Source organism: Seriola dumerili, unplaced genomic scaffold (genome assembly GCF_002260705.1).
Source record: "Seriola dumerili isolate Sdu_G_001 unplaced genomic scaffold, Sdu_1.0 BDQW01000017.1, whole genome shotgun sequence".
Lineage (NCBI taxonomy): Eukaryota > Metazoa > Chordata > Actinopteri > Carangiformes > Carangidae > Seriola > Seriola dumerili.
Genome location: NW_019174272.1, coordinates 6,713,434 through 6,737,193, shown reverse-complemented (window position 1 = coordinate 6,737,193; position 23,760 = coordinate 6,713,434). Strand labels below are relative to the sequence as shown.

The 23,760-nt window shown below is 42.1% G+C and overlaps 2 protein-coding genes across 2 annotated transcripts in view; both read left to right on the top strand.

Moving 5' to 3' along the window:
* The first annotated feature begins 246 nt into the window (after positions 1-246).
* On the top strand, positions 247-16,218 carry ncs1 (neuronal calcium sensor 1). Its single transcript, XM_022753673.1, has 10 exons — positions 247-369; positions 1,036-1,156; positions 2,176-2,318; positions 5,554-5,578; positions 10,680-10,818; positions 12,923-13,001; positions 13,524-13,612; positions 13,691-13,768; positions 14,385-14,492; positions 14,975-16,218. The coding sequence occupies exons 3-9, from the start codon at positions 2,255-2,257 to the stop codon at positions 14,481-14,483; spliced, it is 573 nt and encodes a 190-aa protein (XP_022609394.1). The 5' UTR covers positions 247-369; positions 1,036-1,156; positions 2,176-2,254; the 3' UTR covers positions 14,484-14,492; positions 14,975-16,218.
* A 519-nt stretch (positions 16,219-16,737) lies between these two features.
* Positions 16,738-23,760, top strand: part of LOC111227312 (hemicentin-1-like) — a 43,915-nt gene continuing 36,892 nt past the window's right edge. Inside the window, exons 1-5 of the mRNA XM_022752749.1 lie at positions 16,738-16,823; positions 17,893-18,104; positions 19,820-19,890; positions 20,401-20,559; positions 21,058-21,180. Of these exons, the coding sequence (XP_022608470.1) occupies positions 16,738-16,823; positions 17,893-18,104; positions 19,820-19,890; positions 20,401-20,559; positions 21,058-21,180 (651 nt within the window). The remainder of the gene's footprint in view (positions 16,824-17,892; positions 18,105-19,819; positions 19,891-20,400; positions 20,560-21,057; positions 21,181-23,760) is intronic.

The window sequence follows — 23,760 nt, the reverse complement described above, 5'->3', positions numbered from 1 at the left end:
AAGCTAGCTAAAAGTGCCATTTCTGCCTGTGCTCTCTGTCCCGAAAATGTGGGTCAAAAAGTGAGCCTGGGTAGACTAACCCTTCACTTTATACGACATGACACGTGTAAATGCTCTTAAAGCATACAAAGAGTTAGTGTGTGACCAATGGTACCGCGACGTCAGTGTCTCTCGGGCACGGAGCAGAGCTGGTCGGGGCCAGGAGCGACGTCACTCCCTGACGGCGGCATCAGAACAGAGCAGACGGCCATCCACGCAGCAGCAAGTCGTTCGCTCCGGAACTCGGCGAAGGAAGACAACACCGGGCAGCGGTTCTCTGCTTTTGGGACTGACTCCCTGGACGGCGACTTTCCTGCTTCTGTAGCACAGGTAAACCCTGAAGTCGCTTTACATGGAAAAGCTTTATATGTTTCAAGATGCTTTTTCTGTGTTTTTTTTAGTCAACTAGCTACAAGAAACAGCGTGGGTACTAAACGTTGGGAGTACAATGACTAGCAAGCTTCCCGCACTATAGCTGTTGTACTGTAGCCATAAACTGTGTGTTGCTATGGTACTGCCTGGCAACATCCCACACTGCTGCCGCGAGCTGCTAAAAACATGTCTCACTCATGTCAACAAAAAAAAAGATTATATGGAAACAAAGCGCACTTTCATGAGTTAATTCAGCCCTTCATTTGGTATGACTGCGTGTGTGCATATTAGTTGTGTTGTTTGCCTTAGCCACCTGTTTTCATAAGACTCGAATAGAGTTAACGCTACAGTTAATTTGCTTTTCATTTAATTATGCTAATTTAAAGCGTGGAACTTAAATATACTCGTCGCTGCACTTCAATTACCACTACTCCTCCAGCTTCACACTGTGCATTGCCTGTTGGCTACATTCAGCAGCTTTTGCAGACAGTAGAAAGGTAGAAAGGTCGTTGTCTGTTTTGAGTGTTTTTCCAGTCAAGTGCTCATGCGTCTGTGGCTTTAGGTGACAGCATTTCCTTTGTCTTTCCCTTTGTAACTGCTCTCTCCGTCTGTTTATTTTCGTAGTGTCTAAGTAATAACCAGAACCACAAGGCTTGAGCAAACACAAGATGGTGATTACCAGCGTGGCATCCTTCAGAAGGACATCACTGGCCATGGACACGAAGAGCAGATGTTTGCAGTGAAGGTGCCTAGTTTTCTATTCTGTGGCTCAGACAGCTGCTGTGGTTAGGCATCAGTGCATGCCAATGCCAGGCCTGATACAAAGAAATTCCATTATCTCTCATCTCCTGTCTTCTGTGACAGAGAGGAGGAAATCACCATACCATGCTGTCGTGAGGCTAGGAAGGAGGGAGCATTATGACTCAGAATGGAGGAGAAAAGAAAACTGTCACTCTTCAAATCCTCCTATAAGCGTGGTAGACAGCACACATGCTTATTTTAAGAGCAAGACCAGATCCCTTTTTTGCTGTTCAGCTGGCAACTAGAACTGCAGAACTATGTTGAGACCTGGCTTCTTCTTTCTTTTCATAAATTATTACTGAAACCTTTTACTTTTTCCCAAACTGTTATGTCTGTATACATTCCATGGATTAGAGTTAATGCTTTGAGTGAGAGCAAAGTGCAGCGGGGTGCATCCAAGGCAAACTCCGTTCATTGTATTTTAGTTTACACACCTCCTTATCTCAGCTGTCAAGAGGGAGGATTCTTCTCTACAGTAACTTACCCAGAGCAATAGAGATAGTGGTGGGAAAGGAGGGGTGGGAGGAGTGAGAAGAACAGAGAATGACTGTGAGGGAGTGAGCGTGCTTAACCCAGCCACTGAGTGACTCTTGTATCCAAGGACGAAGGTAGCAACGCATCCAAACGCCACTCTTCGCCCACGGACTGCTGTGAAGAAATGAGGTGGACACATAGGCACTCAGCAGCACTTGTATAGACTCAACAACCTGCCGGCCCCTCTTCTTAGGGCCCCTGGGGTTTGACTCGTCTGTCTGGAGTGCCAGGGCTGATGACTGAGCAGATCATGACCACAGCTAGAATGAACCACACAGAACGATAGACTCGTTTAACTTGAATGGGAGTTGCTTTTTTTTTTTTTTTTCTTTTTAAATCCAAACCTAAACAAAACAAAAGCATCTTTCTGTTACCTCACCAGTGTCATTGCAGCTAAACTGGCACACATTTATTGTATGTTTTTGGCAGAGGAGCAGATTGGAGAGGAGGTAGTAACAGGTGCTGCGTGCCAAGGTGGATTTGGAGGTGTGGAGGAGAGCTGAAGATCATGGGTAAATCAAACAGCAAACTCAAGCCAGAGGTGGTGGAGGAGTTGACAAGGAAAACCTACTGTGAGTACCTTCGTTTTTCCCTTTTTTTTCTTTTTTTTTTTGGCTTGTCATTAGAAAAGAAATCCTGCACAAACTCTTTTCAGCTTTTCAGCTTTTCAAAACATTCTGTCCATAGGTAAAATATCATACAGTATGTGATAGGAATACCTAACATTGATTCTGTTGCTGCTGTTTTGAAATCATATTTTCCACCCACTGTTTTCCATGCAGGCTTTACAGTAAATAGCCCTGCCTGTTGGGACATATTGGGATTCTAGACCAGTTTCTCATTAACAATAGAACAGAGCTACAACTAAATGTTAGCTGGGAATATGCTCCCTGTTTGATTTAAATTTGCATTTAAATGTTGTGTAGCAAATTGTAATTGGTTAAGGTCTGGTAAAAGTTGTAATCAGCATCTTTAAGGCACACTGTAGGGATTTATGAATATGGAGATGCTGAGTTTGCCATCAAGTTGGGGGTTTTAGTGATGAGGATGTTGTTTTATATGGATGCATGCTCCACATGTGTAAATATTTTATAAATGTATACACAGATAGATAGATTGATAAAATATAAAGACATTCTACATGAATTCATTCATAGCCTTAAATCTCAAAATTATAAATGGAACTCCTGCATAGAGACTCACAGAAATAGTGGGATCACAGGAGGAAATGGCCCAAACCTGAATCCTGTCCACAACTTTGCAAGAACATGGATTCTTGTTGTTTCTCGCAACTTATCAGGACATTGCAGATTGACAGCATTTGCTTTTCTCACCTTGCTAGAGCCTATAACAACTTATTTATTGACAATCTCCTACTGATTTTTTCCCCCACAGCTTTCAATCAAATTTGAGCAGAGTTCACAATTACAATTACCACAACAATGTCTGCTCGGAAGACACTATATTAATCATTTGTGTGTTATTTCTGGAGCACAGCGTTATTATTATTATTATTATTTGAGCAGTACAGTGTGCAGGTGTGGGTGGGAGTTGACATCCATTGGCTGCTTAATGACAGTGTTATTTGTGTGGTGAGTCTCTCCCCAGCAGAACCAAGGAAGGCAGGAAATTGCTGTGGAGGAAGATTGGGCTTCGTGCTGGGCTGGGCTGCTTGCTGCTGTCCTTTACTCACTCCCTCTCTCTTTTTCTTCCTCTGTCTCTCTCTCTCTCTCTTACCCTTTTACCCTGTCTCTCTCGCTTTATCCCCTAATTGCCCTCTTTGAGCAGGGAATGGAATAGTATAATTAGGATCTTATCTGGTTAGCATCGCTGAGAGGGGCACCAAGCTTTCTCTCCCAGCGTGATCATTCTCCCTTGTTCTGTTGTTGCTTGACTTGAGCCTCTTTCTCTTGCTCTCCCATGAGAAGCTTTGTCTGCCATTTTAGTCAACGCTTTCCTTTGGTTCTTGACAGATTGGGGACTTAGTAAATTTCTCTGGGCCTATGTGTCTTTTTGTTTCAGTGGTAGAAGAAGTAGGGTGTTTTTTTCCCTGCAGATAATGCTGTGTGTTGACAAGCAACCAGTGAAGCTAAGGCCAGATCTAAGGCCTGTTTAGTTCAAAATAATATCTGTTGATGTCTGTCTTCTGCTTTGTTGTAGGTTTGAAACTGCTTCATATGAAAATGATTATGGCCTTATATTTTCAATAAAACACTTTCATGGCCAAAGAGAACATTAAGCCATGCAAAGGCTCTGGCTAGCCAGTGTTTAGTGAAAACTGTGGCAAATGGTTGCAGCCTCACCTGTCCATTAAAGAGCTTAATTCAACCCAGAAATACTCTTCCTAATGACTATTCTGGCATCACATGGATAAAATAATAAAATGTCTGCAGGATGTAAGCAAGGCCCATATAATAACATGATGATTTTATAAGTTGTCAAATCCATGAAGAGGCTCACAGTGACAGACTGCAAGCTGGATGTGTTCTAGCAGACCCCGAAGGGCCAACCGGCTGAGTGGGCCCTGCACTCTCCTGCAATTGGCTGATTGCATTATTGCCCATTGCCTCTGACTGAGTTATGTAATAAAAAATTTATTAAATCATAGCCATGGTAAATTGCCTCAATTTTTGACTACATTGACCAATTTAATGGTAGCTTGGCTTGGCTGACAGTTGTGAGATTGACCCTGACATTTATTGCCCAGGAAAGAGTCACATGATGGGTTTCTTGGTGAAATGCTGAACAGAACAAATTGAGGTTGAGATATATGCAGGCGAAAGCTACTTGACCTGGCCTCCTTATTGATAGCCTCTGTATTATTCTGCTCCAGCACTACACCAGTGTCATTATGGAATGCTTTGTGTAAATCTGGTGTTCACAATAATCATGTTTACCCTTGTCATAAATGTATTTGTTGTCTTAAATGTATCTGACTGGGCTCCCACAATGTGAGGGTGTTGGATAATGGTGATTTGATTTGACCAAAAATGTGGCAAGTAGGTGTCTAAGCCTGGAACTCATTGTTTACTTTGATTCCTTGGTTGTACACGTTTGTATTAACCCTTACCATGAGTTGCTCAAGGTGAAACATTACAGTAAAGGAAATTATCGATTAACTAACTTGCTATTTGTTTTGTTTATAAGCCTCTTGCTTTGCCTCAGGCCCAACACAAGGGATAACAGACATCTATCATCAGACTTACAACAACAACATGAATTCAGAAAGTCTCAATCAAAACCTGGTTAAACTAATGCTATTGGTTTTCAGCCTTTGTTTTCATTAGTAACCTCAGGGGCCAACAGGCTTAAAATTGCTTAGGTTACATGAGAAAAAGTAAAGAGACAAGGGAAAGCCATGAGGAATTGGTTGATTAGATACTGGCAGATAATGGTGCTTGCGTGGGCATGATAACACGTCTCCCCTCCTAAACTCTTCTTTCTTAAATCTGTGGCTGACCTTCATTCACTCAGCCTTGTTTGTCTTTTTCTGTGGCTCCCTGGGGTTCACTCCCACTTGTCCTCTACTCTGCAGGCCAGGAGAAATTATTATTCATCTCCTCTGATAGTATGCTGGAATTGATAAATTGTACACTCAACTAAACATGGCTATTTTCCAATAATTGCATGTTGACACTGTTGAGTATTTTTGGTCAAGTCAGAAGATTTGTGGAAGAAGGGATTGGGCCAAGATGATTAATGATGCTACTACTTGGCTCCTGTGTTGTATCTAACAGCCAGCTACTCTTTTTCTAGGACAACCAAAGTTTTTCTCCGAACTAACGTAACTCTGTATCTCTCTTACAGTTACGGAGAAAGAGGTGCAGCAGTGGTAAGTGTGTCCATTAATTTTTAAAGAGAATTTTCCATTCCTGATGTGAGGCTAGTCATATATTTGCAATTGTTTCTTTACTGGTAGAACTCACAGGAATCAGGGGGTCTTATCTTGACCCACTTGCAGAAGCCACATTGATGTTCTTGAGTCCACCGATAGTGTATTTACAGTTAGTTTGATAGTCGATTTGAAGCCATCTCCCTCACGCTACCCTGAAGACAGACACGTTCTGAAAATAGAATGACTTTGAAGCCTTACTGAGACTGAGTGACTTTGGAGGCTGATAACACTGATATAAACATTTCCATGATGCATTCCTCAACAACCTTTTTGCTCTGTTTGCAAAAAGGGATGTGTGATAACAGAAGAATGGCGGGGGCACAAGGTTGTTTCACTCTCAGGCACTTAATGACTACATGGCTACAGAGCCTCCACAAGGTTGCAGATTAGTAATCCTCTCTGTCATATTCTCTACCTATTAGTCAGTGTGACCAGCACCAGCATCATCTTGCAGAGGTCTAACCTTTATCTGTTCCCAGCCTGTGCTCACAGTGTTGTAACATGTACTTACATATATCCAAATGAAACGTGTTTGTGAAACACTGACACCTTAGGCCAGGATGATTCTCAGTGCCGTGGTGAGAGTGATCATTACTGTTAAGGTGTGATTTTCTGAATGTCTTTCTGAAGGCACAGAGTGATAGACAATGCATCTTCATTACAGAGATGATTCAAGCATGAGCGTAGTCATTGCTTTTGTTTGCTGCATGCTGCTGTTGGACTATTGTTTCTTTGGAAATGAAAAACAAAGAATAGTGTATGTCAGAAGAGGGAGCACTGTAATAAAGTGATCACTCTTCCATGTTCACACTTCAGTTCTCCTGCTTTGGTTTTGCATTTCACAACCTAATTCTGCATGCATGAAAAGAACTCTGCCTCAAGAGCTCGTTGCTGTTCATGTCCCTTGTTAGGCAGTTTACGGGGGGGAAGGAGCCAGGGCACATTCACAGCCACACAGCAGCAGCAGAAGCAGCAGCATTAGATATCACTGGGCATTGGCAGGTCCAGAGCCCCCAAGCTGGCCTGTCTCTGAGGCTGCCTGAGCGCACTGGGGCGGAATACCCCCCACCCGGCTTAAACCTCCACCCTTCGGCTGTGCAGCCAGCTAGCTCACCATCACTCTCACTGTCTTTCACAGGAAAGTTTGCATGAGTCCTCACTTGAAGATCAGCAGCAATCAACATGGCTGAGTGTGAGGGATGAGAGGGAATTTTACCAGGGGAAATGCCAGATGGCGTGTAATTAGAGCACAGGCACAGACACAGAAGAATTAGCAGGGTTAGATAAATGCCTGTGTTGTGCATTAAATTTGTTCCCCTTTCTAATTCTCCTCAAAGGGAACATCATTAGTATGCCTGAGGCTCACCTGAAATCAATAACAAAATGCCATAGTGCAGTGATGTTCCTGCCAGCTAGGCAGGAGCAAGAGAAACATCCTGCACAACTCTTTAGATAGCCACCATGGTAGATGCCAAGGAGTAGGAGCCAGTGCCAGTAATAAATACTTTATCTTCATGCTGGCTCCCCAATGGGGTCTGATGCACATTGTCACGTCTGCTATGTCCCTGCAAGTATAGTGCATAGTTGCATTGTTACCCCGGCTCAAGTATAATCTGACCGTGTGTGTGTCTTAGCACCAGTGTCACCAAGTCAGACTTCTTGTACATGATGTGCTCTTAGCAAATTAAGGTGATTCTCACAATGACTGTTGAATAGCTGACACTGAGGTAACATGTATACTGCTAATATGTTAAATGTAGTAGTCAGCCTAAAATGGACGGCCTATGCCTCGTCAAGCAAATTCATGTGACTGTCTGAAGGGGGAAGATAACATTTCAGCAACAGTGATTCAGGCAAGCCTTTGATAAATCAAAACTCAAAGTGCATATTAAACATTTTTACAAGTCTGATCAATACAGAATTTTTGAGGTTAATATTTGAGAGTTTAACATAGAGGTCTCAGCTAACTTTTTTTTTTTTAACACATAATATAACCAAACTTTTTTGATAATCTCTTAAATTTGTTTTTTGAATATTTGTGACAAAGACATTTAGGGAGATTTTACAGCTGAAAACTGTCAAAAACATAACTCTGAGAGCAAACTTGAACAATGCTGAACTATAATGAACATCACACGAAGTACAGTAATGAATGATGTGGGTAATCTTTTACAATGGACATGAAATTGTTTTTCAACAGCTGTAATAGCCTATCACCAATAACTAGGTGAACTGCGACGACTTTACACATGATAGTCTGTTCACAGATCCTGCATATATGTGTGGAAAAAAAACCTATAAAAATCTTTTTGTGGCTCCAGAGGGAGCTGTGTGAAATCTGATAAATTGCCTCAAGCAATGTCAACTAAATCAGTGTCACTTGGGGCTGAAGACTGCAAGTTAGAAAATGAAAAAAAAATCTGGAGGCGTCGAGTTAGAAAGAAGCAATCTTTACCAGACCTCTTAAACCCACCGCTAATCTGTGCTTGGGGCAGGCGGTTTGAGGCTACATCAGCTGCTGTTAGGGTAATACACCCAAACCTCCAACAGAACTGTAAGATGTAAATTTAAATAATTGATGTTTTGTTTGTGATGGCAATTTTGTTTAGTTTTAACACAGCCATAAAATGTATTTGTCATCAAAGAAAGAGCAACAGAGAGAGACTCTTGCTTACTCTTTAGTTGCTCTTTCTCTTACTCACGGGGTAACATACACTTTGCCACACATGCCACAAGTCCTTAAGGTGCTCTTAAAATTGTAACAACTGGTTACAGAAAATAAACCTTCTTCAGACACTGTCAGGCAGGGAACAAAGGGGTGCTAAAGTGATCTAGTATTGCACTTTCATGAAGTTGAGTGACACATAAGACACAGATTTAAATAAGTGGTCGAAATCAAAGCAGCAGAGGCCAAGATATCCTTTTAACCTTTTAGCCTCCACATTTCCCATAATGCAACTCTAGTGCCTTTCATAAGACTGCTGCTGCCTAAATACCCACTTCTTTCAAACTCCACAACTCCAGTTTTTTCAGAGTTGGGAAAGCTTGTTCAGAGCCACAGAAGACATGTTTCCACAGTACTGAGTAGTTGTATAAAATACACACCAATCTCAGCCTCACAGGGTCTTCATCAGGGTGTCTGGACCACATTATTTATGTGGTCTGTGATGTTAATTCAACTATATGGATTCATCCCTTTGTCAGTGCAATGCAGGCTACTGAAAAGCTTTTTTTCATTAGTTATGTGAACTCCAATCAGAAACACCCTTCTGTACTGTAATTTCTGTTCTACATAAACTCTGATATCAATATATATGTAATAAGCATACATATGGGTATTAGAGTACCAATGTAATTTAGTTTGTTTGTCCATCCATCCATTAGCCATACCCCTTATCCTTTGAGGGTTGCAGGCAGCTGGAGGTGAGAGGCGGGTTGCACTCTGGACAGGTCACAGGGCAGACCTATAGAAACAAACAACTCTTCACACTCACATTCACACCTATGGGCAGTTTAGAGTCACCAGTAAAGCTAACCTGCATGTCTCCGGAGTGGGGAAGGAAGCCGGAGTACCCGGAGCAAACCCTGGCAGGCATTGGGAGAACATGCAGAAGGCCCAGGCCGGTCAGCAGGTTTGAACCCAGAACCTTCGGCGTTTGTTTGTGATAAACTAAAATTGGCTGATATTTGTATCTATGTAGCTGTCAGGTAAAAGTATTATTATTATGTGGCTGTTAAGATTGTTTAACTTTATCACAGGTTCTTGTTCACTCCGGCTGCACCTGTGACACCCAAAATAGGTCATTACTGCCCAAACAAATCAAACTCTGGGAATTTGTATTTATGCTCTATACCTAAAAATGTATACTGTATGCACTGTACACATATAAGCTATACAGTATGTATCATTCAGCCTTTTACATTGGTTTCAGAAATATAATATTCCATAGTAACACTTTAAAAATGACTAAAGAATTCAGGTGAAATGGGTCGGCTCTGGATTATGATATGCTTTGTGTGTTCTGTACTTTGAATACCAATTAGGTTGTATTCTGCATTATAGAGAGCTAGGCTTTCATTTTCCTGCATATCTCCAGATAATTCAAATGTGAGAATTACATGGTTCTGCTCTCTTCTCGCTTCTCTTCTCGCTGAACTTTTTCCCAGCTGCTCCTCAAAGCGTCTCTCCATCTCTTTGACTGTATGGAGCTAGCTTCATTATCTCCCAGGCAGATTAAAAGTAAAGAGTTTAAGAGGAGTGAGGAGCTAGAGAGTTAGTGGAAAAGATCTTTCCTGACCTTCATTCTTCATCAGAACACTCTCTGTGGCCTTAATTACAGCCTTGGCTTATTTTGAACAGCTTTAACTGAATCACAGACGAACATGCAGTGCTCCCTTGTGTGAACTTGCGTCATTTTTGCTGTTGATCAAGAGCAAAAAGCTTTTTGCGATGCTTTTTATAACTAGAGAGGGTTATTATTTCCTCCTTCTCTTACTTTTCTTCTAGCATTTATTTTTGTAAAGGCTAACACTCTCTTTCTTACTCCTTGACCTGTTATGGTCTAGTAAGACTGAGGCTGCTTTTTTCCTTTATGAAGACATACAAGGAAACTACCTACCTTTGAGTGACTGTGCTTGAAATTGCTCATGAAATGCTTCTATATTTAGGCTAATAGAGACGTTAAGTCGCTCTCTAGATATGTCATTTCCAGGGGCGAGAGGAAGCTCTCAGACTTATCTATCAGCTACGCATATTATCAAAAGAGGACTAGAGAGTAATTTGATTAGAGTTAACCACTCTGGGCTTGCTATTGGATTAAGGCGATCGTCTTATCTGCGAATGAGACAAATAGCTTTGCACTTTACCTTTTTTGATCTAGCACAGTCAACTGAGTCAGTAGTACCTGCTGTGCCTGAAATGGAGATGTGGCTTCAGTCTATCATCTTTGTCAAGTCTTGTCTTAATTATGCATTCTCATTATGCTATAAACCGTATTTTAACTCTTTAAATAATCTCAATATGTTCTTTATTTTTCAGGTACAAAGGCTTCATTAAAGATTGTCCAAGTGGGCAGCTTGATGCCGTCGGCTTCCAGAAGATATATAAGCAGTTCTTTCCTTTTGGAGATCCCACAAAGTTTGCCTCCTTTGTCTTCAATGTTTTTGATGAAAATAAGGTTTGTATTTAGATTTATATGTTCAGCTTCCTTTGTCACATCAAAATCACTGAGAAATAGTTTTGGACTGGTCTGTCCAGGGTTGCTGCAACATAAAGGAAGTTATGTTAACAGCGATAGTGTTTGAGGGGAGAGCTAATCTAAAGGGTCTTAATTCAGGTCAAGTCAGTTTGTGAGAACAGCAGCTCCTTCTTTCTGGCCAGCCAGAGGTTGCACAAAATAAAAAATCCTATTCATTTTGCTGCTGTTATTATTCCACGGCCCTTTTTACTTTTTATATGAGAACTGCAGGCTCTCAGTTTTGTGTACAGAAGGTTATTTATTCAAACCCCTTTTGAATGAAGGCTGTTTGTTTGGGAAAGTGAAAATTAAATTTCTAGCCCAAAGTTAATCAAAATATAGAGTAAGAAAGACGTTATTTACTGTTGGAAATTCCATGTCCAGTGTACTCTGCAAATTATTTTTTGTATCATGTGGAATGATTGTCCTATTTCTGTTCTTAATATTTTTATTCTTAACTTTAATGTTTGTACAAATAGAATTCTGATATATATTTTTTTCACGTATCGAAGGACCTTGAGAGCAAAATCCTACATGTTCCTTTTGAAATCAGCCTGAACATCGTCAGTCAATATTTCAACAGCACAAATGATTTTGTTTTCAAAAATAGGCACTTTGTAAAGAACTGAAGATGAGCTGTAGCATCAATAGTGAAATAGAAATGTAACCCTTAGTTGGAAATCTTTTTTTAAGGCTGTGTGCCAAAAAGTGTGTATATTTTTATTTATTTATTTATTATTATTATTTTATATTTTGAATAAAACTATTGTCCTTATTATGAGGAGTCATCCTCTCAGGATTTGACGATAGGACGATAAAGCAAGCTTTAACAATAAGCTGCAGTTGTCTGAAGTAATCCACCTCATTGCAGCTGCACAAGATTATTCAATTTGTGTTTACGGAGACAAACTGTGGATAAGCAGCTCCTCGGGTGTTGGGGAGCCCCTGAGGGTTTATTGACTTCAGTTAAGAAGCTTTGTGTCAGGAAGATCAGAAAACCCCTGTGTCTAATGTTAATCTACGACCTTCATTAGCGTTAGGCACCCCATAGTTAGAGAATGCATTGATCTTAACAGGTTTTATGACTTATGTAATCAGCAATGCATGACTTCAGCATTGTCTGGCTGGTCAGATGTCTGGTAGAGATAAACTTAGTCGACCCCAGGGCCATGAAAAGTGCTTGGCTTTTCTTGTGAAACAAGAGCTGTGTCTGGTGGTTACAGGTGGGCCTCTGCTGTAGCAGAATGTGATGCAATACAGTTGTAGCTCACGAGAATATGAATTGAGCAAAGCCTGAAAGCTCCACTACCAGCCAATTTATATGTATTGCTTGTTGTGTACAAGTTGTTGTTTTCACTTGGAATCTAAACAGCATTTCTTTTATGCAGCGCTGCAATTTGATTTCAGTCTTGTGCTGTTGCTTGAGGCTGGAGGTCATAACTTGATGAGCTGGTCTGAATCATTTCAGTTTGAGCCTTTCTGAGCTTTCGTTTTATATTTGATGACTATCCATGTTAGCAGATGTTTCTCTTCGCTGCACAAAGTGTGGCCTCACAGAAGAACACTGAAGGCCACAGCTTTGGGAGGTTAATTGGAAATTTTGAGCTTCTGTGGTAAGATTCAGTGCATGGGATTCTTGTAAATGCCACAGTGGATTATTTTCTACCTTGTTGGACAGATTTATCTGCCGAGCCCATTCATGATGTGGAATGATTTGAAAAATGTGAAAGAACTTTGTCCCAAAAATACAATGGTTGTATGTTTGTGTGCTGTAACTTTTAGACCATGAGCCAGTAGCATCCATCTTACTAATGACCAGAGGTGACATATTTCCGCCTCAGGAGAGAGCCAGGTGCAGGGCAAAAAATAGCAGCTGACTTGGAGCAAACGTCTGGCCCCGTTTTCAGCAGAATACAGCAAGGACATCATGAAAGAACAGCAAGGAGTTCATGAAAGTACAGCCACAGCAAGTGTGAAGTAAAATGCTCATCTTGTCTCTGGGCCATTTTCTCCCTCTCTTTCTCTCCCTGTTGTCGCTCTGTAGGACGGACGCATCGAGTTCTCTGAGTTCATCCAGGCCTTGTCAGTGACTTCTCGGGGGACTCTGGATGAGAAGCTGAGATGTAAGATGATGCACCCTCCTTCCCTATTTTTTGACATTCAAATAAAAGGATTTAGGATTGACTGCCATGAATTGCATATGAAAGAGGACTGGTTGGTTCCTAGAGAACAGCAAATAAAAATTGTGAACAAGATACAGCAGGAATCTTCAAGCTGGAGGTCAGGACCAAACCTCCTCTTGAAAACAGATCACCCTAGAAAAACTTAAACTTTAGCTGGAACTATAACTTTTCGATCTATAACAAAGTATGATCATTGTTTATATTCAGAACTACCACTGTAACCTTTGGAACTGGGAAGCCACCATGCAAGGCTGCTCGCTGTCTCTACTCAGATTTCACCATTTCCAAAGACATGAAACTCTATGTGCTCTGTAATCCATGAAAATAAACTCCATATTTAATAAAAATCTTTTGCTTTATATTTTGAGGTGACAGTAGCTTTCTGAAGCTACCAGAAATGGTTGTGAATCTCCACACTTGCTGCAGTTAAACCCATATAGTTTAATATCTTTCTCTGCACAGGGGCTTTTAAATTATATGACCTTGATAACGACGGCTACATTACCCGTGATGAGATGTTGAACATCGTAGATGCCATATACCAGATGGTGGTAAGTTTTATGAAACTTTAAAGGTTCAAACCTGTATTTCGTTTTAATTGTACAAAGTGTAATGATTTGATATCTTAGGGGAACACCGTGGAGCTGCCAGAGGAAGAAAACACGCCAGAAAAGCGAGTGGACCGTATTTTTGCGATGATGGACAAGGTAAGAAGTTTAATATTGAAGTAATATCAAAAGACTGAAGTCATAAATACAATGAAAATGCATTAGTTGCGGTACCATTTGAGGTTACATTCTATAGTTTAACATCAAACTTTGTCTGATGCTGATGCAAGTGCAGTAAAGATCCTTAGTTCACCATCAAGAGGACTGAATCTGCTTTTCTTGCCACCCTCAGGGCTTTGATATGGACACTGTTAAGTTTAGAGCTTTTAGTCTTAGCCATCACAGCGTCAATAACACTGCCCTCAGTCTATAAACATCATATATAGTGTCCTCCACCAGTAGCCCTTGGCGATTTGCCCACTCCCTCGGCCCCAAGACTCTCTCATCTTTAGTGCAAGATGAGACGTAGCCTGCATGGGCAAGTAACTGCCAAGATCAGCCCATTGGTCTGTTTTTTTGCAGCGCAGCAGCACTTAATGATTTGTATTAGCAGAGAGTGGCTACCATCCAAGTGCACTGAACCAAAGATAAGTCCAACAGCATAGACCGGGGGTAGCATGATGTAGCCTGAGTGCTTCTTTTGCCCCCTTCTGGTAACTGTGTGTTAAAGCAGGAACAGGCTTCAGCTTCATTTTGTCTCATGTTCTTCCCTCAGAATGCAGATGGGAAGCTGACTCTGCAGGAGTTTCAGGAGGGCTCAAAGGCAGACCCCTCTATTGTTCAGGCTTTGTCACTCTACGATGGACTTGTGTAGGAATGTAAGGTGAGTGGGGTATTAATGAGCTAGTTCCTGCATACTTCTCCGCTTGGGTGATTTTCAATCCCAGGTCATACTTCAGCTCAAAGATAACACTGTGTAATTCTTATTTCATCAGAGCAAAAAGTACAAGAAAGTAAATTCACTCCGTGGGCTGAAACCAAAAAGGAAGAAGCCACTTTCTGCTCTCAGTTTGTTCTTATGAATTATTCAAATGTCCCACTTGTTTGCTGGCAATCAAATAGTCTTGCAGTCCTGAGTGAAGAGCGAGACAGCCCTCACCACTCACTGCCTATTGTAATGCGTCAGCCACTGCCAATTGTTGATGACATCCTGCTCAGCGTTTTGTCAACTGTGAAGCGAGCTTGCAAAGACATATTTTAGTCATGCAGTAGCTCTGTTCAGCGGTTATCGTGCATGCTCTGAACACACCCAGGTTTCATGACACCACTTAGTGTCTTCTGTTCAAATGATAATCACTCTTACAGATGGATCCAACTCAGCATCCTCGCCAATCCAGCACCATCACACCTGTAACAGGAGGAAGCCACATTTAACTCGCTTACCCAGACGTGGACTGCAAACTTTTGTCGCACGGCCTCACGGCATCTGTGTCAAGTAGCTGTTCGTCTACATTTCCACCAAGGATCGTGAAGAAATATATCCTCTGACGTGAGGGAGAATTCAAACATGTCAGCAAAACCCTCAATCATTTATCTGTGCTTCTACAGCTATGTGGCACTGCGTACACCCTTGAGTGTTGTGGACTGTGTACGAGCATTTCCGCAAGCGCAGTGTTGTGGTTTCCCAACCGACAGGAAGTGAATTCCCTCGGAGATGTTAGTGTGCGTCTTGTTCACATACTGTAAACCAGGGAGAACTGCTCAGAGGAACTGTGCTGCTGCTTCATCACCACAAGGAGAGACTCTAAACCTGGGAAAATCTGGAAAGATGTATTACAAGGTGATAACGTGAACACAAGCATTAATTACAGTTTCAAAGCAGTATAGTGTATATTGTATAATGTAAATATAATGGTAATTTATTTTCTGCTTTGCTGCATTTATGGGAATTTCCTCATAAATATGGAATGAAGTTTTATTTTTTATCAAAGGTGTTGAAATGTATTGCACTGTATTTTTCATTATTATTGTGGGATTGTTTTTTTTCTCACATTCTGAAGTTTCCTTTTCCTGAGAGAACAGGGTTTCTATTTGAAGAAGAGTGTTGAAGAAGTGGGGGGGCTTTTCTATGGATTATTTTACTATGTTTGCGGTCTGTGCATCCTATTGTGTTTTCACTTCCCCGTTAGCAGGAGCGTCTGGTGTCTGCAGTGTTGCACAGCCACATCCTGAACGACATGACCAAGCAACACGCCGAATTCTCCCAGCTTACATCTGAATTGAGGCTCATTATTTCTTTTGAGAGCATCGCACCCCACCCTCAGCACACACAAAGCACTGGTCATTGAGAGACACAAACAGACATCAATTCTGGTTGTAAAGCTTTTGCGAGCTCTGTGGTTGCAATTGTCCACTTCGTATTTGTCCTGTGTGAGGCCAGAGCATGTGATGATGCCTTTTTTCATTCTTGGATTATTTTAGTTAGAGCATTAAGATGTTTTATCAGCTTCACTGATTTTATGCCTTATGCAAATGATAATTTACGAACCGATAAATGTCATTTACCTGTTGATTAACAGTATAAGAGCACAGAATAAAATGCATTTAAGTGGCTAACTTTTTTTTATTACTGTATTGTTAGTCTGGAATGGACAAAAAATGTGTTTAATTTTGTATTTAACTGTTTCTTTGATAATTTTATGAGCTGCTTTGTGAAATGACTCACAATTGCTCAAATGTCTTTGTAAAATGTTAAACTCCCCTAATGATAATCAATTCTTAAGAAAATTGTCCAAAATGGCACACTACCTATTGCATGGTATTTAAAATGTCAAACACTATGAATCCAATATCACACCTAGCCACTACACTAATACAGAGCAATTTCATGTCAAGCTTTAGTGCCTGTTATGCTTTGAGACACAGAATGGTACATGCCACTTTGCTCTGCAGTATAAGCCTGCGCTCTGTGGTTGTGTAATGAAAAGTGAACTACATAAAACTGTGATGTCTGGCTATTGATGGGTGGATTAATGAGGCTGGGTGGCTTTTGGTGTAGGAGCTGCTGGGTCTGTCTGCTCACTGGGCCTGCTCAGACCTGCTCTCTGTTTTCTTCTCATCAAGGACAGATGGAAGTGATATCAGGAGGAGGAGGAGGAGGAGGTCAGGAGGGTCCAGAGCTTTGGCCAGAGAGAGAGACTACTCTGTCCTTTTGGTACATTTTTTAATTCACTTCGTATTTTATAAAAGCTTCTAATGTAACATCTGCGACTAAGTGCAGCAAAAGACAAGAGGATCAAAATATTCTGGGTCTCAGACTCTTCCTTTGGAAGAAGACACTGAATTATTTACATTGATAAGATCTGGGCTGGCAGCCTCTGTGAGGTCTGATCTCCTCATACAAGATATGTCATAGCTAGACATCAAGTGCGTAAGAGTAATGTTTAAACATCAATAACACATTTCTGTTTACATCAGCAACAAAGTAAAAAGGGACAGTGACATTTCTGTGTGGCACGCCAAGCTATTCCACCCATTCATATGCCAAGGGGATATTTCTCAGGGTGGGCTACGTACAAAATTAGATTGGTGTCAGCTGAATATAAACGATGGCTATTTATAAAAACGAGGCTGTTACTGAGACAATGTTCTCGCCATGTCCAGAATACAGACTCCAGACTCCGCTGGTAATGTGCGTACGGCTGTTAAAGACCGAGTCTCTAGGGGCCCACCTCGATTGCGGGAAAAAACATCGGATTGAAGGGGGAATGTAGGATAGGGTTAAAGCCTGGAAGTCACAGTGGGGTCGAGTTACACACACACACACACACACACACACACACACACACACACACACACACACACACATACACACACACACACACAAAAAAAATCAGGTTGGGTCTCGGGAACCTTTTAATACCCATCTCCGCCCCCGTTTGAAGCGTCAGAGCACCAGCTCTCCAGGGGCTCTCCAGCACAGAGCCAGTCCACACGCTCCTCCAAACTTTACGCACGGATGTTCTCCTGTGGAAGTATTTTACACTGGATTTTGATGTGTTTCAGCTCAGGCGTATTGTTCCAAAATATCTTTTCTACCGACTGGAAGCAGTCCCAGACTTGTTTGAGTATCTTTGAAATCTGAACTTTTTGAAAACTTTCTTTTACTCTTAACATTTTTATGTGATCAGCCTCATTCTATCAGACAGATGCAGTAAATCTGAAAAAAAAAAAAAAATGACCGGTGTCTTATTTAAGTGCCTAGTCTTGGCGCTCTGTATCAGCACGCACAGGCTGTTGGCAGTCCCCCGGGTTGAGGAGGATGATGGATCTGGTGACAGCGCCTCGACCCTGGCCTTTGTGTTCGATGTTACCGGCTCCATGTACGACGATCTGAAACAGGTGATAGAGGGCGCATCGCGGATCCTGGAGAAGACCCTGAATCGGAGGACCAGACCCATCAAAAACTTTGTCCTGGTCCCCTTCCATGACCCAGGTACTGTTTTATTAAATGCACTTGAAAAAATCAGTTCATACCAAACACGTTTCCATTTTTGTGACAGTGGTAGAGTTGAATATTTTTTTTGTGAATTATTGCACATAATTACTATTTATTGTAGAAGTTAAAAAGCCAAAGTGGGCCCTGATTGTGTGGCCAAACCTCTTCCGAGACTACACACGTACTTGTTGCATCATTACAAACTCAATGGGACAATAGTGTAAACTGTTGCTATGTTTTCTGTAGCTGTCATTTACAAAGTTTTACTTGAAAAGATCACAGAGACACAACCGGTAGCACATGCTGTAACTCAGAGCAGCTTCATTAGAAGTCCATTTTCGTGGAGCAGCACCTTGAACTCAAACTGATACAAGAATATGTGAGCTTATAGACTGAGGAGTCAGCGGAACAGGTAAGGGTCCTCACCCCCTGCATCTGACCTCCAATATGAGAAAACTTCAGCTTGAAAATAAGAGTGCTCTAATGGGGGAGGGTGTTTGAGCACTGATGAGAAGCATATGCTGTCTGCTTGTGTGTAATTACCCCAATCACCCCCTCCCCACCCCCCCCCCCCCCCCCTCCCCCTCCCTCCTCCCCCCTCCCCCCCCCCCCACCCTACTCCTCCCTCTCCTGCATCCAAGCCTCCGGAAAACCCTCACAGACCCCAGTTTAGCCAGCCAGGGGGGATGGTGGGCTGCACTAACACCACACATTTTGTCTTGTGTTTAATGTGCCCTGCCCTTGGGGACCTTGTAAACTTCCAGGATTGCAAAGAGGCCGCGGTGGCTGACAAAGAGGCGTGACAGTGCTGTCAGTGTTTTACAGGCACTCATGAGAGGGAGACAAGGACTTGAAAGCCTCTGCTATTGGGAAACAGATTGAGAATGAGTTAGAAATGTCATCAGCTGACACAAGCTCTGTGTCATTAGTCTCACAAAGATACTTCAAAATGATATTTGACATTTAGAATAACAAGCACAGACAAAGAAATCACGATGCTCCACCCTACCTGATGAGAGTCTTCTCTGTAATAACTTATAATGAAAAGCTTGTGTTTATGGACACGCACTGTTCTTCCGCAAAAACGTTGCATTCTCTGAGTATTGGCTAATGTTTACTGTTTCATCGATTGGTTCCAGAAGATAAGCAAGTGTCTCTGACAGGCTCTTATCCATCGCGCTGGGATCGGCTGCTGCTCCTTGAGACCTGAGGGAGACACCCAACAGAAAATGCTGACTGCAGCTGCAAAACAAGAGATTAATCTGTCATCATTCAAATTCTGGCCGGAGTGCAGGGACTTGTGTAAAACAAAACCATAACATTGTAATTTTATCAGTGCGCCAGTCTAGCTTCTCTTGTGCTTTGTGGTGTGTGGAAATGACATTCACATCTTGCATAAAAGCTACAGGACATCACTCTGGTCCTGATAAATTAGGCTGGAGCTTATTACGGATTCTGATGCCATAGATACTTTTTTTTGTTCAGAGAGAGAACTGCTGAGAGGGAACAACTAAATCCTTTGTTCTGATATAGTTTATTTTGTAGAATTTGTAGAAAAATCCATACAGGTCGGACCTTATTCGGTTGTGATAACTATTTTTAGGTATACACAATGTAATAGTAACCAGCAACACCTCTTATTGAATTCATTTAATTTGATTTTGTTCACTTGACAAGTCTCTGTTTGATGATATACATTTGTAAACTGACAGATATCGGCCCTGTGTCCATCACCACTGATCCAAAGAAGTTCCAGCAGGATCTGCAAGAGCTATTTGTCCAGGTAGGAAGCAGGACACATGGGATAATAATTCTATATAAGACAGGAACTGTACAACAAGACTGTACTGTTCCACATTAATTCAGCTGTGTGGACTGCTGTTACTGAACTGCAGGAACTGTGGCCACAAGGCTCAATTACATGATAATGGTTAATGCTATAATGTAGTGTAGCAGTAGAGATGAATCATAAAGTCAGCAAGCTGACTCAGGAATGTTACACTGTGTTATCTGTAATAGCTGCTGGTGAGTGTACTGAATTGAACAAGGGTGCACTTCTTTACATATGTCAACTGTTGATTTTTAAAAGTTGTATTGTTTGATTTCTTTGTTCAAAAGTTACATAGTGTGGCTTTAATGAGTATTATGTTTTAAATATTTCCTTTACAATATGTCCTGAGTTATTCATAAAAGGGAAACTATATTTAGTCTATCAGTCTGAATGAAGTTTAAAATGAGATATTTAGAGTTCATTTCTTCGTGCAGTATTTGATCGTGTGATTCTGTCACCCAGGGTGGGGGCGACTGCCCTGAGATGAGTATAGGAGCCATCAAAAAAGCCTTGGAGGTCTCCCTGCCTGGATCCTTCATCTACGTCTTCACTGACGCCAGAGCCAAAGACTACCGCCTGAAAAGAGATGTTCTGCAGCTGGTGCAGCTCCGTCAATCTCAGGTACGGTCCTAGAATATATACAGGGTTGTGAGGACCTCACAGATCAGGGCTAGATGCCATATATCAGTGTTATTCATCACATATGATGGAGGTCCCTCCGTGAACATAAATTATCTAAAATGGTATAAAAACATGTCTGCAAGCATTTCATTCATCCTGTTTAACTCTTTCTTATCTGATGTTAGCAGAAAAATGGTTAGATCTAAAGCTTTTAAATACAAGGCCCCGGCCCACAGAGTGTGGAGTATCTTTGCATTTATCACGTGCTGTAGCTGAAGGAATACAATGGCATGCTGTGAAAGATCTACATTCCAATGAAGTTCCTCAACGTTAAGCTGAGCAGGGCAAAGTTTCTTCAAAGTCACTCAGTCTCAGCCTCTATGTGAAGCATGACAATGAGCATTAGCGTCACTTTGGAACCAACCGAAAGTGAGTCCGTGGAAAGCAAACACCAAACAGTAGTAATCCTCTTAACTCTCCTGCCCCCTTCGTTCCCAGGTGGTGTTTGTGTTGACCGGGGACTGCGGGGACCGCTCTCAGCCGGGCTACAGGGTCTATGAGGAGATCGCTGCCACCTCCTCCGGACAAATCTTTCACCTGGACAAGCAGCAGGTCAACGAGGTGAGAGCAGAGCAGAGTACACTGTAATGTATTTGAGATGTGACAGTTACTTTCTCCAAGTCTTTATTAAACCCTAAAGTAGAATTCAGTGGGTTTTATGTATAAGGGTTGTATCGCCTAATAAAGGAGAGCAGCAAAAGCGGGAAAAAAACAAACCCTGTTTGAACCACTGATGTAATAATAGCTATTTTATTTAGTGTAATCAAATGGTTCCAAAGCTGATATTAAACTTCCTGGCCATATGATACGGGTGAGTGACTCTTTTATAAAGGAAGCCACATGTAACAGAAGCCCTGTCTGAGAAGCCAAAGACAGCGGGGCTCACTTCCCAGGCAGACGTAAAAGAAGCCAGAGTTTCCTCTGGAAGAGACACTGGTATCCTGCATGTCAACACAGGAGATGGCTGGGCAGCACTGAGCTGGAGCCAACAGCTCTAAATGCTGGTGGCCCACTGAACCTCTGAACCCAGATATGTTTGTGTGTGTGTATGTGTGTGAGTGGGTCTGTTTCCTGTCAAGTCATGTTTGCATGTAGCTAAACATACAATGCCTGTGAGTGGGGCAGCTCCATTCATTGTCACTCCATAATCTCACCAGCTGTTTAAGGAGGTTAAAATGTCATTTTTGTGTTGCAGCATTAAGGGAATAGGAGACCAAACTCACTTTAGCCCTCACACCTCAACCCCAGATGGCTTTGTGCTAAAGTAGGCTGGAGTATTTTGACATGTTCTTAGTGTACTGTTACATGCAAACTTGTGCACACTTATAAACAAAATTTTCTTGGCTCCACATTGATTTTACTGTATGTCAGTCGTCTTTTGGACCTGTGTGATTATAGCTCTTGGGTGGCGTGCTTTTACCAAATTAATGCAAATCCTTTAATCCTTAAAAACCTCAGAAGTACTACAAATCTAACCAAAATATTCCCCTTTAATAGCAGTTTAATAAAGTGCGGCCAAATCAAATATACAAAGTCTTTTTGTGGTCTCCAGGGGAAGAGTGGAGAGAAAACAGAGTGCTTATTTTACTCTCTAATCCCAGGATATGATCTGTCATGGCTTTCCTCCTTCCAACACAGCTGCCCAGCGGAGTTGGCTCCAAGGCCTCACACAACAGCTCATTGTCAGCTACGCATATCACACTCTTTACAGACCTTAAATTTGACTGGTTATGATTAACCAAAGAGTCTGCTAACGAGAGCGCGGACACGAAAACCACACTAATGTGCTGTCAAACTTGGACCGTGATGTGTCCTCTTCACACTGATGATGCCGTCCTTAGTCATCGGTAGCCCGGGGCAGCGATCAAGAACAAGGGCTGTTTAGCGCGACTGCGATGTCTGCTTGCCAACTGAAACATGTTTTTAAAAACGCATGTAATGAAGATACAGTTATGCTTTGCAGGATCTGGCCGGTTGTTGTGTGTTTCCACCAAGCAAGCTGCACATGCACTCAGCTCAAGTGCCTTGAAGAGTCATTTATAACATTGCCCTTATGGTTTCCTCATTACATGGATGCAGTAGTGAGTTAAGGGTCTGGTAATGGTTGTCAGACATAAAATGAAACCCAGGTAACATTTGTCTTCAGGCGCCTTCCTGAGTGTGTTAAACAAAGGCACCATCTATGATGTAGCTGCCTCTCTCAAATACAGGCCAATAGTGACAAGGCAAAGCTTCAACAGGTGTGTCCAAACTCCCACTGAGAGGGAGCAGGGGGTCCATCTGTGACTGATTTGCTCTAATAACCTTGATTTGTAGTGGGACATCTTCCTCCTAAAAGCAGTTGTAGTGTTTAAACCTGGGTAAGGACTAAGCTGACCCCGGCACACCAGGAGGTCTGGAGTCAAGCTGCTCTGCTTAAACACAGCACGGCCACAATTTTCTTCTTCAGGTAATGTACCTGGACGAGTGAGGGGAATACAGCATCACCCCAGCCGCAACTAATTCTTTTTTCTCTGGGCCCATCTGTCATGCATCTATGAATAGTAGAGGGGGGTCCTTCCTGCAACAGCCCTGTAAGCCCGTTCAACTGAGACACGCCGGATGAGGTTTCACAGGACTTAAGATCTTCTGCATTCCCTGTGGTTGAAACAGGGAGTGGCTGCAGAACGCAGTGTGCTCCTAGAGACCCACCGTGGCCGGGACAGCTAGTCGCCCCATCGCTGCGCTCCAGTTCCTTTTATCTGAGGTCTGAGGCCAACGCAATGCCCACTCCTCTCTGCTCTCTTGCATAAGAAGTAGACACTATCCTGGGGCAGATATAGGTCACTTCTTAGCAGTTTCCTGCTCTGCTGGTGATGGCTGCACATGTGGCAGACATTACAGCTGTTTCCAGTTGTAAAAACGGCGAGAGGAACCAGCTGCTGTCAGCACCCAGCGGACCTGATAGACAAAAAGCGGAGGCCTGATAATTAAATTATCAAAGGCTTTCCTTGTTCCATTTTTGCGTAAATGTCTTAAAATGTGTTGCCGTTGGCTCCATCTCCAAGGGTTCGCCGAAGAAATGTTTTCAGTTTGTCTGATTGCAGACACAGCTCAGCCATAATGCCTCTACATATGAGGTCAAAACAAATACTAGACAGC